Below are 15382 nucleotides of genomic sequence, written 5' to 3'. Positions count from 1 at the left end.
GATTTTTTAAACCAAGCCCCATGAGCAACAAATGGAAGACCTCAGGCCGTCTGACCTGGAGAGGACTTGGTGGCAACCAGAAGCCTGGACCCAGTGACAGGCAGGTGGGCTGATCAGGAGAGATGCACATCTGGGCTTCGCTCACTTCCAGGTGTTGCAGTTTGCAAGTGGTGCCCCTCAGGTTTGGAGAGCCCCAGATTGGAGGCAGGCAGGCTGTCCCACCCTGCCCCCACCTGCATCTCAAGAATAAAGCAAGCTGCCTTTTTACTTGGTTGAATCATGGCCTCCCTGTGTTCATTCTCATCATGCTATTTATCCTGGAGAAAGAGAGAGCAGTTGGTTAAATTCTAAATGCAGAGATGCAGACAGCAATTTGGTGATGGATATGATGCTCTGACGGGTGAGCGGGAAATCCAAGGGCCCATTTCCAGAAGCCACGTCCTCCTGCCAGGAAGGCAGGGACATAGGGGTGCAGCCTCATCTGTCTGCCACACTGAATGGCTCTGGGAGGGAAGGCCCAGCATGTCACATGGCAGTCCTGCCTAGGAACAACAATGAGCAGGGGAGTGGATGACAGGCTCATTGAAGCAGTGGAGGTGGGAATAAGGAAGGGGGTTAGACTAGTTCCCCCATTCCTCTTGGGCCTTCTTCAGCCAAGGGTGTGGTACACCAAAATCAGCCTCCTGCCCCTGGGAGGGAATATGTGGAAACCAAGGCCAACTGTTCCTTCCTCTGAGGATTCACTTCCCCATTATTCTTATGGGGTATTCACAGGACATGGGCCAAGATGGGCCCAGAGCCTGGAGTCCTTTGGCCATCTCAAGGAGAAGTGGCGCCAGGAGGGCTGGTAGCACTTGGCTACTGATGCCCTGGAACAGTGTCTTCACATTTGGGTCCTACTACAATCAGACTGCCTGGTTGAGCCAGAACCAAGAAAAGCAACTGGGCTGCCTTCTTCCTGCATAGGCTAGGCTGCTGACAGAACACAAATAGTCATTCCTTAGCAGCCAGGGGAGCAGCTACTGCTCCCAGCACTGGGTTTTATCCCTGGACTCCAGAAAGCTCATCTGCTGCCTGAGCTAGTATGTTCTGATCCCCTTGGGCCCAACTCTTTAGTTGTGCTCACCTCAACCCACTTTTATAGTCTGGAGAAGGCCCCCTAGCAGACCTGGGTAGGTAGACAAGCCCACCCTCACACCCTCCTACTCCTTCCAGCCCTCCCAGGCCTGTGGCAGAGCCTAGGCAGGGGAGGGAGCCTGGACACTGTCCTCCCAGCAGGCTCGGGGCCTTGCCTCCTTTTTCTGGAATGGCTATACCATTTCCTCTGTAATGGCCAATGGTGACTATGTACTCAGGTACCAGGACATTACCGACTAGTCTCAAGAATTCCCTGACACCCTGTAGTAGGCAGTCATGCAGCTGGAAAGGGTTCACAGAATTTGCACCCAGCCCCTTTGGACCCCAGGGTGCTTACTACCCCACCAGCTGCCTTAGTGCCACTGACCATGCAAGTGGCTGGTGCCTAGCACATTCCAAGCCTAGAAGGGTGAGCCGGAGCATTGTGCATAAGCACATGCATGGATTCCTGCCTGATGTGCTGAAGGCACTGGGTATTCATGAGGGATCACTAGGAGGGTGCAGTGGGCTTTCCAAGGTAGGGGAGTCTGTTTTCTAAATACCCATGCTAGGGGATGGGATTGTGGCTCAGTGGTAGAGCGCTTGCCTACCATGTATAAGGCACTGGATTCGATCCTCAGCACCACTAAAATAAATAAATAAATATTAAATAAATAAATAAGAAAGTGGCCAAGGTGTTGAGTTTGGAGGCAGCTTCTGCCTGGACAGCTGTGGGGTGTTGAGGCACATACCAGATTTAACTCCATCTGCAAGATGGGACCTCACTGCTCAGCAAAGCACTGCAAAGTACCTGTATGTAGCTCATGCCCCAGGCTCCAAATAGAAGCCATTGTGAAGATGACGCTGGCCATTTTACCACGAGTGTCCATGGCACACACTAAAGGATTATGGGGAAACTAGAAAAGTCTCTGCCTTCTCTGGCCAGGCTAGAGTACATGCCATTCCTAAAGGCACAGGTACAGCAGAGCAGCACCCCATGCTCCCCAGCCAGAGGCAGGATCAGAGGTCATAGGGACTTGTCCCAGGCCAACCATGGGAAGAGGCCCCATTAGGAGGCCAGATGGAGGGCTGGCAGCTCTGCCACAGGGGACCAGGTGAGAACAGGAGAGAACAAAGCAGTCTTCACTGAGGGGGTCATGTGCTGGGAAGTAAGGGATGGATCCATGCCCAACATGCCAACAACCAGGACAGACACAGAGAAGGTGGACATAGAACACTATGGGGAAGGTTTGACCTCTGCTGTTGAGGTGGGCAAAGGGCACACTGGGTGCCCAGCTCTCTTAGTGTGAGGAAGGCATGGCAATGTCAGCCAGGAGCCCTGTGTTCCAAATGTACTCATGACAACCAGTGACTGTTTATTGAAAGAAGCAAAGCTGGGGTGCCACCCTCAGGCCTGGATGTGGCTCTTCGCACTGAAGGCCAGGTAGTAGATCACTAGGCCAATTACTGCAGCCAGTACCTCGGTGGAGACCCAGGGCCCATTCCAGGCACCCTGAAAGAAAAAAGACCAAAAGCTTAGCTCAGGGGAGTGGATCCAGTCACCCGCCCTCAGGGCACACAAGGCACACTGGTTAAAGATGGCCCAACAGGTAGAGCTGGGACGGCAAAGGAAGAGAACTTTCCCTCAACCCCCAACCCTCTAAAAAGAGGTGTGCCACATATTAAGTGTTCCCCTGGGAGTAGGACACTCACCCTATGGTCCACGCTGACTGTGAACAGGGGTGGGATGATTGAAATGTCCTCATTATTTCTCTGAGCCTGCAAAGGAGGTACTGGGGTCAGGGAACACTTAATGGGTTGTCTAGGAGGGGTGGAGAGGGACAGGAAAGGCAGGAGCACAGAAGAACAAAGGAGAGAAAGGAGGAAGTAACAGGTGGGGCGAGTGGAGTAGGAGCACAGGAAGACACCCACCCAGCCCATCCTGCTCCACATGAGTGAGCTCCCTAGAGGGCTGAAGCTGCAGGAGGGCAGGGCTTGCCCTCCTTCACTGGGGCCTCCAAGCAATACTTACCTTCCTTAGGAGGCTGTAAGACTCCTCATCGAAGAATCTGACCTCATAGGTGCCTGCATGGGCGCTCTTATGGTCTAAGCTCCAGGACACCTGGTTGAGTGTGTTTGGTAGGGGGTGGGCACAGTGGACACCTGAGGGGCCACCCTACCAATGCTGACACAGTATCAATACAAGCAGCCTTCGAGTCATGCTCACGAGCAGGTAGCCTTCCCTGACCCTTGGCTCAGCATCCCTTACCTGATAACGGCCCACATCCTGGCCCCTGGTGACAGGGAACTGTTTTCCACTGACATCAGCATAAAGAGCCATATTCTGGATGAGGAGACAAAGGGAGAGTCATCATCATCTTCTGTGGATGCAGGCAGAGACCCCATCATGTTACCTACAGCAGTGTCAGGAATGTAGGCAGGGAGGCCAGGCCTATCTGGGGGTTGCAATGTGCTTGGTAGGGGCCACCATGTAAGAACCATAAGGACAGGCCTACCATAACCTGGAGCTCTATTAGGAGCCCAACCACTGCCCTGTCATTGTCTTTTCTGTCTCTTTCTGGGGGAAAATAGGTCAGATCTGCAGTATGGCCTGGCCCAACTTGATCCCCCATAAGTCTGTTAATTGTGAACAGGAGACCCATGATGAAAACGTCCTTGTTATTTCTCAGCACCTAAAACGAAGATGCTAGGGTTAAGGAGTGCCTAAGAGGCATTTAACTCAGAGTGTTATAATTTAACAATCACCCACAAGGACACAGTCTTGCAAACAACAACCAGAAAAGGGAGGGAGGGGCCTGACCCCAGCCCTTTCTCATGTTCCAGACATTCATGTTTGAAACATGGGTATCTCTGTAAGGTTAGTGCATGTAGGGAAAGCAAACATGAGCAAGTCAGGAAATGCTCTTAAATACTCGCTAAGATCTGTCCTTGCTGTGCCCTTATCTCTCCTGCACCCCCAAGAATTGGAATCCTTATTCTCCCTGTCAACATGGCCCTTGGGTCAGATTTTGTCAACTGCCAATGAGGAGAATCATTCCCACTCCACACCCTCCTGACTGAAGCCCCACTGTCTCACCTGAACCCTGTTCTTGCATGTCAGGGAGATCTCCACGATGAAGACAGTCTCGGTGGAAATGACGGCATCTGAAGTGGTATAGTAGGAAGGGGTGATCTGGGGCTCCACACAGGCCTCTGCTGCAGGGAGGAGACAAAGTTGGCTTATGTGTGCTAGGCTGGTCTGCCCCAGGTCTGCCTCCTAGGCCCAGTCAGCTGAGGACACACAGGTCCTTCTGCCCCTGTAAGGTGTGGACTGGGGGACCAATCCCAGTGCTCATGCATAAGTACAGTAAGTACAGTGAAAAAGGGGAGTCTGATGGCTATGAAGGCAGGAAACAGTGGGGCAAGAAGACCTTCCTGGTCAGCCAGGTAAAGAGGTGGACCTCAATGCAATGGCAAGGGAAGAGAAAGTACATGTATTTGAGGAGCATGAACAGGCTGGATTCACTGCACCACTCATGTTAGTGCCTGGACCTACAAAGGGGAAGCCATATAACTAACCTAACTGGGCATGGTACACCCCAGCAGATCAGGGAGCCAGGCTAGCCTCAGTGTAGAGCCATGAACTGCCTAGACAACTTACTGAAAGCATCCTCAGCAGAGACACCAAGCAGAGTGGTGGCAAGGTACAGGAGCTTTCAAGATAAGGAAAAGGGTCTCGGTTCCCAGCTGGTTGACAGAAGGCCAAGAATAGCCTCAGTAGTTCCCAGGGTAAGCAAATGGGAGGGGCTCTGGATTCAGGCACACAACTTGTCCCTGTAAATTCAGCAGCCCAGAGAAAAAGGAGCCAGCTGTAGCCATCTCCATACCCACAGACAGCCACAGGAAAAGAAGAGTGCTACCTATGTCAGAGGGCATGAAGCAAACACTACCCTAAGCGGAAAAGTTCTCAACCAACTGCTCTCTGAATGTGATGACCTGGCAAAATGATGGCTTAAGTTAAGGAAGTCAAGAAAAGACTTTGGGTCTGGACAGCAGAAGGAAAATGTCTACAAATGGTAGTGAAGGATAGTTCTCAGGGGCCAGATATCATAGCGTTCTGTGTGCATACTGTGAAGCCTCTGAAAGGTTTTATAGTCAGGTTTATCCTTTTAAAAAATTCCTGGCTATGGTCTTGGGGAATTCCTGAGGGGTGGGTGGGAAGGGTATGGGCAGGGAGGCCAGTTAGGCTGATGCTGGCCTTGAAGTATTCAGGAAACTGTATGGTCAAAAGGCAGTTCCTGCCCAGTCTAGGCCCCCACACCTGATGCAGCTACTGCCAACCACCTCATAAATACACTGGACTCACCCCCCCACCGAGGTGTTAAGAGTCACTCACGGATGTAAATCAGTGAGACTGTGGCTCAGCTTAGCTGAGAACCCTAGGATGAACACACCAGAGTGTCAGGGAAAGTCAACAGCTCCCTAACTTGCCTGGTGCTCTTGCTGTCCGTTGTCTGGACTGCCCTTGCTCCTTTTCACTTAGTTCTCACTTTCCTGGGAAAGCCTGGCTTGCACCGCACAGGCTCAGGTGGTTCCTCTCTGCCAGCCCTGTTTCTCACCGTTATTGCTCCGTGCTGTATAGCCTTGCTCCCGTCCCACTACCCTCTGAGACAGGGAGCAGGAGCAGGGACTTGTGTCACCTTCCCTGTTGGAACTGGTGGCCAAGAGAACGATGCTGGCATTAGGATTCACCCATGAGCAGACGAGAAGGATGTCTGTTTCTTCCAGCAGCCCGGCTGCTAAGTAAACGTGTGTGTGGTACGCTGATCCCTGCACCCCGAGGCCACCTGCCTCTCAGAGGAAGGCCCGGCCGGTAGCCATAAGCCTTGGGAAGGGCCAGACCCCTGCTTCTCCCATACCCCTTCACCCCCCCAGCACCACCTGCCGTGGGACAGGCTCGCCAGAAACAAGCTCCGGCCAGGCCGCTACCTGAGCAGCAAGAGAGGCCGGACAGCAGGAGTAGCGCCAGGGCGCCGAGAGATGCCATCGCCGCCATCGCCTCTTCTCTGCCGAGAGAAAAAGAGAGCAAGCTCCCCGAACACGCGGGGCAGACGAGGAAGCGCGACGCGTAAGCCGCTGCGACAGCCAATCGCGCCCAAGCGGGCTGGGTCGGGCCTCGTGACGTAGCTGGTGGCACTGACGTGTCTCCTCCCCGAGCCAGAGGCCCAGCCGGCCGCGCCCCCCACTCAAGATGGCGGCAGCGGTACTGAGGGCACCGGAAGGGGGCGTGGGAACCGGCGCGGCCTCGCGCGTGCGCAATGCTGGACCGGTGCCCTCAGGATTCTCGCCCTGCAGATCTCTCGCGAGAACAGTGTCTTAACGTTGGAACCTGCTGCGGCTCTCACTTTCTGTCATGGCGCTGAAGGTGGCGACGGCCGCCGGTGGCGCTGCGAAGACAGTGCTCAGGCCAGCCCTCCTTTGTCGTCCTTGGGAGGTGAGTGGGAAACGGGACACCGGACAGCTGCAGCGCTTTCTGGGGTCCTTGCACCCCATTGGAGCCGGGACAGGGACAGCCGCTCTTTGAGCAGAATGGAGTTCGATTGGCTGCGGGTCTCGAGAGGGGCGGGGGAGAGCGCTGTGCGCCAGGGTTCATTGGCCGTCTCTGCTGTCAGTGACGGGATTGGCCAAAGTTGGCCCTGGTCTGGCTCCGCCAGGGGTCTGTATCTCGTGACGGGGGCTGTGGGTGGGCCGGCCGCGGCGGCTGGGTGTCACCTCCTTGGTGTCCTTGTGGGAGCCCTCCTGAGGCGGTCACGTGTCCCGGCCCCGCCTTGTTCATGCCGCCTTGGGTATCCCGTTCTATACTCAATTCCTCCTCGGGTTTCCCTCGTGGACCGCTTTGCCGCTTGCCCTAGTGCATGATAATTGGACTTATCCAGTCACCCCTGATCCCTCCCACATTCTTAGAGTCCCAGACTCCCCTCTCCCCAGGCGCTTGTAATGAAAAGTCAGGGTTTCCGAAGCTGCGGCAGGGGTTGGGGGGTGCTAGAGGCTGCAGGGTCTTTGCTTCCTCAGTTCTGCATTTGGTATCTTATTTATTCTGGTCCGATTCTTCCCTTCTCAAACATGTTTGAGATGAGGATAGCTTAGGTCCTGGTTAGTACTACATAGCGGCTACAAGCAAATATTGGCCCTGGGGTATAAGAGGTATGACCTCCGGGCCTTGCTCCCCCACTGACCCACTCCTTGGCCTTAGGCCAGGCTCCTCCTCCTCCTTTGGGTTCCAATTTCCCTTCTGTCCAGTGAAGGGAGATGACTTCTTATTCTCAAAGGATCCTGCAAACTTTGACCTTCCAGAACTCCATGATTTTGTAAACACTTCCTGTGGATGCTTCCATTTGCCACGGTTCTCCCCTCTGTCCTCTGGGGGAGACTGCTTATGCATTATGAAATTCTCTTTAAAATGCTGACTTCTTCCACATCACCAATGAAAGAACAACAGCATGTAAAGGATTTCTAGAGTCCCCCATGGTACCTGCAGGCTCTTGGTGAAGACATTTCTCTCCTCCCTGACACCCCCCCCCATGTGTAGGTGCTTGTGGATGCCCTTGGGGTGGTAGTAAGGAACAGCGAACAGTTCATAGGCAGATGGAGCCTTGCCCTGAGACTGGTTGTCCTGGACAAACCTTATAAAGGAACTCCAGATTTAGGGTCCCACTTGTTGGGACCTCCTTGGAAAACATGCAGCCACTATTGGCACTTGATCCAACAGAAAAGTGCCAAAGAGAAGCTATATAGTAAGATGTGGCATGTGGGAGCCCTTCAGCAGGAGCATGCAGCATCCTGGACCCTTGTTCTGTGGAACTATCAAAAGATGATGGATGGTACATGCCTGTGTACATCCCAGCCTGCCTCATACTGGGCTCCTTTGGTAGCTTCATGGAGCAAGCCAGATATGAGGCAGAACCTTTGTAACCCCCTGAAGGAAGATGCCTGCATCTATATAGAGCAAGGTCAGGGAAGTCTCTCTCTGAAGAGCTTTCTGGGACTTTGGCCAGAGCCCAGTGAAACATCTGGCATAAGAAGCAAGTGTGGGAGAGGTTCAGCCCTGGTGGCATACATAGGCAGGAATGCATAGACTTCAAGCCAGACCTGTTGCAGGCCTTCAGGATACTGGCTCATTGCTACAGCTAAACAGGGCCCAGGAGGAATTAATTGCTGGGAGGTGCAGGGGTCAACCCTATATTCTCCAACAACAATAGCTTTGAACTCTGATCTGAGGGTCTGATAGGGTGAAGGGGCAGTTGTCCCTTAGCACAACCCCTGCTGCCCTATTGGGACCTGTGAACAGCTCACATACCTGCTTTCCAGCAGTCACATGAAATAGGGATTTCAGATGGGGCATGAAGCCATCTTGAGAGTAGCAGATGGTGGATTTGGACTGAGATCTGCCTGGTTGCTATCTATCTCTTCATTTTCTGATGTGCTTGTTCAGTAAGGAAATGTCCCTTGTGTGACAACTCTGGATCAAGCACTTAGAGTGATAAGAGTGACAGTGGGAGACAAGAGAGGCATGACCTCTGCTCTTAGAGGCTGGGAAGAGAGCAATACACCAGTAAACTAGGGAGGTGTTCCTTAATTGTGGTTGGAAGGGAATAGGTGAAGCTTTGGGAGCCCAGCTTGGCAGCTTTTGGACATCAGGGAAAACTCCCTGGGGGTAAGCCATAAACTGCCTTCTCCAAGCTTGTATTGTATTTATCATATAAATGAGATGAATCCAGATGTTGACAAGTGCTAGAAAGAAAACAGAAAGTCCCAAGAGTGTCTGTGGCTGCAAATTCATGTGCCACACAGATAATGAGGTGCCCTTGGGACTGTGGTCTCAGTTGGTCACCCCCTCCTAGCTTGGGCCAGTGACTGGCATACCTGCATTGCTAGCATTTGGGCAAGTGGATCCCTTGTTAATGCAAGTCAGGTGGACCCAGATGGAGAATGATTAGATTCTATGTAAGCCTTCGGGACTTCTAGTAGAAAGGCACAGCTCTTTAGAAGATGGCCACAGTGCCTCTGCCAATGGCTAGAACACTCTGTTGCTGCCTAGTGGGCAAGTGGCAGGACTTCCCCAAATAACAAAGAGTACCTTGGCTCTGCACTACCTCCTTGGGTGTGTTCCTAGGTGGAGCACTTCAGGGAAGGGAGGAAAGTTCTCCTGCAGCAGGGTCTGGGACACAGGCTTCTCCCTCGAAGACAGTGGGTCACTTCTCAGCACCTGGCCTGTTTGGCCTAGGCAGCTTTTGCTCTGAACTTGTCAGATGTGGCTCTGGCATGGCCAGAAAGCTGTTTCCTGCTTAGGGGTTGGGGACATTCATCATCCAGGCCATGAAGCAGCTTGCAGTCCTTTACAAAAGCCTTCCTAGAAATTGGTGTCTGTCATGAGTCTTCCAGAAATGGCTGCATTTCCCTACACATTCGTGTTTAAGTTTTCTTCTGAAGGGCCATTCCCTAGGGAGTGATAGTCCTTGTCACAGAGCAACTGGTTGCTGTCTTCTCCTTATCTCCCGGTTCTGTTTTTACTGTAGTGACTGTGTGTTGCTTTTGTAATAAGGAAAAATTAGATATGTGATAACATTATTGTTATGGCCCTATGATTTCTTGTAATGATTTCTGTTTTGCACCACATTTACTTTGCCAATTTTTCCTTGTTGTAGACATCACTGGACAGCAATAATTGGCCAAAAAAGAATCTAAAGCAAAAAAGCGGGGGGCAGGGGGATACAAAGGTTTTTTTTTTTTTTTTTGGAGAGAGAGAGAGAATTTTAATATTTTTTAGTTTTCGGCAGAGACAACATCTTTGTTTGCATGTGGTTCTGAGGATTGAACCCGGGCCACATGCATGCCAGGCGAGCACACTACCACTTGAGCCACATCCTCAGCCCACAAAGCTTTTTTTTTTTTTTTAATATTTATTTTTAATTGTAGTTGGACACAATACCTTTATTTATTTATTTTTATATGGTGCTGAGGATCAAACCCAGGGCCTCACATGTGCTACATGAGTGCTCTACCGCTGAGCCACAATCCCAGCCCGGGACACAAAGCTTTTTAATAAACTGACCCAAGAGCCAAAGGAGGCATGAAGCATTGGAACAATTTCGAGTGGTGCTCCAAGGGCCAGTCACCGGCAATGGGCTTTAGAGCCAACCTTCCTGGGCACATTGTGTGCTGGTGATGCACAGGTGGGGTTTGTTTGGGCACGTGGGGCTAATCCCTTCTCCCTGTCAAGAGACCTTGGTCAACTTGACTCTCAGGGCTGGACAACCAACACTTTGATTTGGGTTCTCTTTGGCAGGTTCTGGGTACCCATGAGGTCCCTCGGAGGAGTATCTCCTCAGTAAGTACCTGCCCCACAGGGGCATGTGTGCCTAAGTGTGAGTATAGTTGTCCATATGTTGGGGGGTGCACATGTTTGTGTGTGCAATCGTGTGCACATGCAGTGTGTATATACACATATGCATGCACAAGTGCCCGTGCCTCTTTGCTCCCTGCCTTTGTGTCCTTCCCTCTGAGGCACAGTCTCCAGAGGTTACTCATACCTCACCCTTCCCTAAGTTGTGCTAGACATTGTCCCCAGGGAAAAGACCCTGGTTTCTCCGTCACAGCCTTGTTCTTCCAACCGTGGCTGATCCATGTCTTCTTCCTTTCTGTCTTCCCTCTAGCAACAAACAATTGTGAGTATTCTTCTTTTCCTCTGAGTTAGATTGGCGGGGGGTGGTTAGTTGCTTTGGGTGGGCCTGGGGGCTGCTGCTGACCAGGGACTCAGATGATCAGTCCTGTTTGGGATGGGGGTACACCAAGCTAGAACCACAAGGTTGGCCAGTGTATGGAATCATTGCTGGTGGGAAGAAAGGAACTAGCTTGAGCCCCTGGGTGCTGAGCCAGTGAGCATGTGGGAATATCCAAAGGCCTGTCTTTACCCTATCTATCTTTCCAGCCTCCGTCGGCTAAGTATGGTGGACGGCACACAGTGACTATGATTCCAGGAGATGGCATTGGGCCAGAGCTCATGTTGCATGTTAAGTCTGTGTTCAGGTATGGAGACCTCAGGCCACTTTTTCTTGCCTTGACCCCTAGAGAAGGTTGTGCCCTAGCTCCAACCAGAGGGCCCTGAGAACTTTGTCCCAGTAAGGGCAGTGAGCCCAGAAGCCACTAGCCGGGACTTTTCCTGAGCATCTAGCAAGGTGGTGACAGGAAAGCCTCCATTCTCACCAGGCTGGCTTGATATGGGAGGGTGGCAGTCCTGCTCACTGCATTGTAGAGCTCAAGCATGTCCTTATCATTTGGCGTGGGTGGGCCTAGTCCCCTCTCAGCCAGAGCCTGGGCATGTTTCCTGGAAGAGGTATGGGAGGCCCTGAGCCAGCCACCCTGACCCAGCTCTGTCCCAGGCATGCATGTGTGCCAGTGGACTTTGAAGAAGTGCATGTAAGCTCCAATGCCGATGAGGAGGACATCCGCAATGCCATCATGGCCATCCGTCGGAACCGTGTGGCCCTGAAGGGTAAGCTCAAGGGCCAGGTAGGGTTCTACACTGAGTTCTTTTATGTCCAAACCTTTTTTTGGGGTGGGGGGTATACCAGGGATTGAACCCAGAGACACTTAACCACTAAGCCACATCCCCAGCCCTTTTTATTTTTTATTTTGAGACCAGGCCTTGCTAATTTGCTGAGGCTGGCCTCAAATTTGTGATCCTCCTGCCTCAGCCTCTCGAGTCACTGGGATTACAGGCCTGCACCACCATGCCCAGCCCAAGCTGACTCTTGTGAGGACCCATGGCTTCAATTTTGGGATTTTTCTGGCTAGAGAGGACTCTTGTGCTTAGAGTCTGAATAGAAACTTCTGCATGCCTGCTGATGCTGTGACTCTGATGAGGATTCTGGTAGCCCCTCCTGAGTTTGTCTTGGTTGGGCTCAGGTCCTCTGCGTTCTTCAGCTCATCATCTGCTCTGTAAGGAGACTGTGAGCAGTGATGAACCAGGTGGAACCGTAGGTGCTGGTAGTCAAGTTGGAGAGTATACATGGCAGCTACAGAGTGCCCTAGGCACTCTGGGTGAAGGAAGTCTGGGCAGGGGCAGCTCAGAGAAGCAAGTGTTCCTGTTGAGCTGTCAAAAAGGCTTTTCTGCTGGTTAACCTCTATCTACCTTCTCTTGGTGGCTGCTGGCCTCTGGGACTCACTGGGCCCCTGCTTCCTTTCTGGGTGCCTGGGCCATGGGACAGAGCCTGGCGTTTTCCAGGCAGACCCTGACTGCCCCTGAGCCTAGGGTAATCCCATTTAAAGTCACTTTGATGGTTTTGGCTTGGCCAGCCAGCCTGCTGATAAGCAGGAATGGTCACTTTCTATCAGGGCAGATCCTGGGCAGGGAGTGGTAGGGTCTCCTTGCCAGCTGCCAATTGGATTTATTCATTCATTTAGTAAATATTTATTGAATGCCTGCTATGAGCCAGATGCTTTTCTGGGTCCTCAGAATCCATTGGTAAAAAACCACACATGCATCTACCCTCATTGAAAGTTACATCCTAGTGTTCTGTGAAGTATTCTGATGCTGAAAGCCATCTTTTCCTCCAGTTGGAGCAGCCTTCAGTTCACATCCCCTGGGCCAAGCAAAGGGATTTGGGGCCAGGAGCCCTCTCCAACCTGCCTGTCTTGTTTTTGTTCTGTAGGTAACATCGAAACAAACCATAACCTGCCACCATCTCACAAATCCCGAAACAACATCCTTCGGTGAGAGCCAAGTACATGGGGTGGTGGCTCAATGAAGCCCAGGGTCGGCTGTGCCAGCAGAGTCATACCTCCAGCCAGCTGCCATTCAGGCCTAGCCTGCGTCTTTCTCTGTCCCCCTTGTAGCACAAGCCTGGACCTCTACGCTAACGTCATTCACTGTAAGAGCCTGCCAGGAGTGGTGACCCGTCACAAGGACATAGACATTCTCATTGTACGGGAAAATACAGAGGGCGAGTACAGCAGCCTGGAGCATGAGGTACGCAAAACCAAGTGACCGGGGCTGGGGCTGTAGCTCAGTGGTAGAGCACTTGTCTAGCATGTGTGAGCACTGGGTTCAATCCTCAGCACCACATATAAATAAATAGATAGATAGATAGATAAATAAATAAAAGGTTATTGTGTCCAACTATAGCTAAAAAAAATTAAAAACAAAACAAAAAACAGGTGACCCTGTTGGATTATGGAAATCTGGGGATATGCTCAGCCAGGGTCAGTGTTGAAGAGAGACCTTAAGGAACCAGGAAGAGGTGGTCCCCAAAGGACAAGGGTTGTACCTAAGGGAGAAGCCAGAAGTACTTAGCAATAGGGCTATGTCCCATAGCACCCCCCATTGTGCTGTTCACTAATCTCCTGGCCCCTTCTCAGAGCGTGGCAGGAGTGGTGGAGAGCCTGAAGATTATCACCAAGGCCAAGTCCCTACGCATTGCCGAATATGCCTTCAAGCTAGCCCATGAGAGTGGGCGCAAGAAAGTGACAGCTGTGCACAAGGCCAACATCATGTATGTAACCTGATGCTCCTACTCACTCTTTAGTCATCCCTCAGGCAGTTGGAGTGGCCTGTTTTCAGGGACTTGGGATCTAGGACAATGTCTACCCTCTAAGGGTCCACACCCAAGAGTGTATCCTACTGTCCCTGAAGTCTTTGGCTTCACCACAGAACACACTTAGTGGGACAAAATTATGCACATTTTGCAAATGGAGGGGTAGGTTAGAATTTAACCTTCAGGCCCTCTGCATGCCCTGTTCCTCTGTCTGTGATGATGGATCAAGCTGGTATCCTTTGTCCCTCCTCATCTCCCTCTAGGAAACTGGGTGATGGACTCTTCCTCCAGTGCTGCAGGGAGGTAGCTGCCCGCTACCCCCAGATCACCTTTGAGAACATGATTGTGGACAACACCACCATGCAGGTAGTGGACCCACCTAACTCCACAACTTCCTGCCCTGGGCACCCTGGGCTTCTCACACTTAGCCCCCTCCTTGGTCCACAGCTAGTGTCCCGGCCCCAGCAGTTCGACGTTATGGTGATGCCCAATCTCTACGGCAACATTGTTAACAACGTCTGCGCAGGGCTGGTTGGAGGCCCAGGCCTGGTGGCTGGGGCCAACTATGGCCATGTGTATGCTGTGTTTGAGACGGTGAGTGCCTGGATGCCACCATCTTTCTCTTACAGCAGCCTTGTTGGATTGTTAATTCACACCCCTCATAATGGTGTGTAAACATGAGCACTATCTAAATCCCAAATATTTCCAGCCCCCCAAAAGAAGACACTTCATCCATGAGCAGTCTCTCCTCATTTCCTCTCCCCAGCCCCTGGTATCCCTTCATTTGCTTTCTATCTAGAGTTATGCCTCTGCTAGGCACATCACATGAGTGGAATCATCTGCCCCTACGCCCTTGATGTTTTCCATCCACTCTACTTTGTCCTTCCTTTTCCAGGCTACAAGGAACACAGGCAAGAGTATTGCCAATAAGAATATTGCCAACCCCACAGCCACACTGCTAGCAAGTTGCATGATGCTAGACCACCTCAAGTAAGTGATGTCCCAGTACCCAGCCATGAGCCTCCTGGCCAGCCCTCTAGGTCATGACAACCAAAGTCTGGCTCTTCCCTCTCCTAGGCTTCATTCTTATGCCACCTCCATCCGCAAAGCTGTCTTAGCATCTATGGACAACGAAAATGTAAGGCTCCTCTTGTCCCTTCCTGGCCCCATGCTGTGGCCTTCCTTCCTCTAACCCATGTTGAGCTGCTGTGATCAACCAGAGAGGCTGAAGTCAGTGACCAGCATTGACTGTGTTTCCCAAGGGGAGGGTGGTACCAGGTAGGCTTCTGGGCCTTAGCTGGTACCCCTACCCTCCTGGTGGCATTTCCAGGCCCTGCAAGCTACAGGAGACAGTGGGCAACCCTAATTCACCCTGAGGTGGGGGCAAGTGTTGACATGCCTGATGTACCTAAACTTCCCATCTTCTACAGATGCACACCCCAGACATCGGGGGCCAGGGTACTACCTCCCAAGCCATCCAGGACATCATCCGCCGTATCCGCATCATCAACGGCCGGGCTGTGGAGGCCTAGGCTCTCCCTGGGGCTGTCAGCCCATTCCTAGATCTGCCTTCTCACTCCAGCACCCCCAGTCAGCTTGGTAGGCAGACCCCAAAATAAACCCACTTCTGCCCCAGAACTCAGCCACGTGACTCCCTTACTCCAGGATACTGG

General features: G+C 52.1%; 2 protein-coding genes across 8 annotated transcripts; one reads left to right on the top strand and one right to left on the bottom strand.

The window, feature by feature from the left end:
- Positions 1-2460: 2460 nt before the first annotated feature.
- On the bottom strand, positions 2461-6409 carry Ssr4 (signal sequence receptor subunit 4). Of its 5 annotated transcripts, none has more exons than XM_077106404.1 (6): positions 6106-6409; positions 4214-4332; positions 3386-3460; positions 3149-3238; positions 2830-2895; positions 2461-2629 (listed from the first exon to the last, which is right to left on the bottom strand). In XM_077106404.1, exons 1-6 carry the CDS (start codon positions 6170-6172, stop codon positions 2525-2527), a joined length of 522 nt encoding a protein of 173 aa, XP_076962519.1. In that variant the 5' UTR covers positions 6173-6409; the 3' UTR covers positions 2461-2524. The 5 variants fall into 5 exon arrangements, with proteins under 5 accessions (XP_076962519.1, XP_076962517.1, XP_076962518.1 ...); XM_077106402.1 differs by having other exon boundaries at positions 4214-4329; positions 6106-6254; XM_077106405.1 differs by having other exon boundaries at positions 2481-2629; positions 2830-2909; positions 6106-6254.
- Positions 6410-6462: 53 nt separating this feature from the next.
- Idh3g (isocitrate dehydrogenase (NAD(+)) 3 non-catalytic subunit gamma) lies at positions 6463-15347 on the top strand. Of its 3 annotated transcripts, XM_077106399.1 has the most exons (13): positions 6465-6610; positions 10463-10504; positions 10830-10841; positions 11105-11202; positions 11556-11668; positions 12828-12888; positions 13012-13144; positions 13534-13667; positions 13973-14075; positions 14157-14303; positions 14605-14699; positions 14787-14847; positions 15140-15347. In XM_077106399.1, the coding sequence occupies exons 1-13, from the start codon at positions 6530-6532 to the stop codon at positions 15239-15241; spliced, it is 1182 nt and encodes a 393-aa protein (XP_076962514.1). In that variant the 5' UTR covers positions 6465-6529; the 3' UTR covers positions 15242-15347. The 3 variants fall into 3 exon arrangements, with proteins under 3 accessions (XP_076962516.1, XP_076962514.1, XP_076962515.1); XM_077106400.1 differs by lacking the exon at positions 10830-10841; XM_077106401.1 differs by lacking the exons at positions 10830-10841; positions 14787-14847 and having other exon boundaries at positions 6463-6610.
- Positions 15348-15382: the final 35 nt, after the last annotated feature.

Source organism: Callospermophilus lateralis, chromosome X, assembly GCF_048772815.1.
Source record: "Callospermophilus lateralis isolate mCalLat2 chromosome X, mCalLat2.hap1, whole genome shotgun sequence".
In the NCBI taxonomy this organism is placed as follows: Eukaryota; Metazoa; Chordata; class Mammalia; order Rodentia; family Sciuridae; genus Callospermophilus; species Callospermophilus lateralis.
The sequence above is the reverse complement of the archived record's forward strand: the minus strand, read 5'-3'. Positions and strand labels throughout refer to the sequence as shown.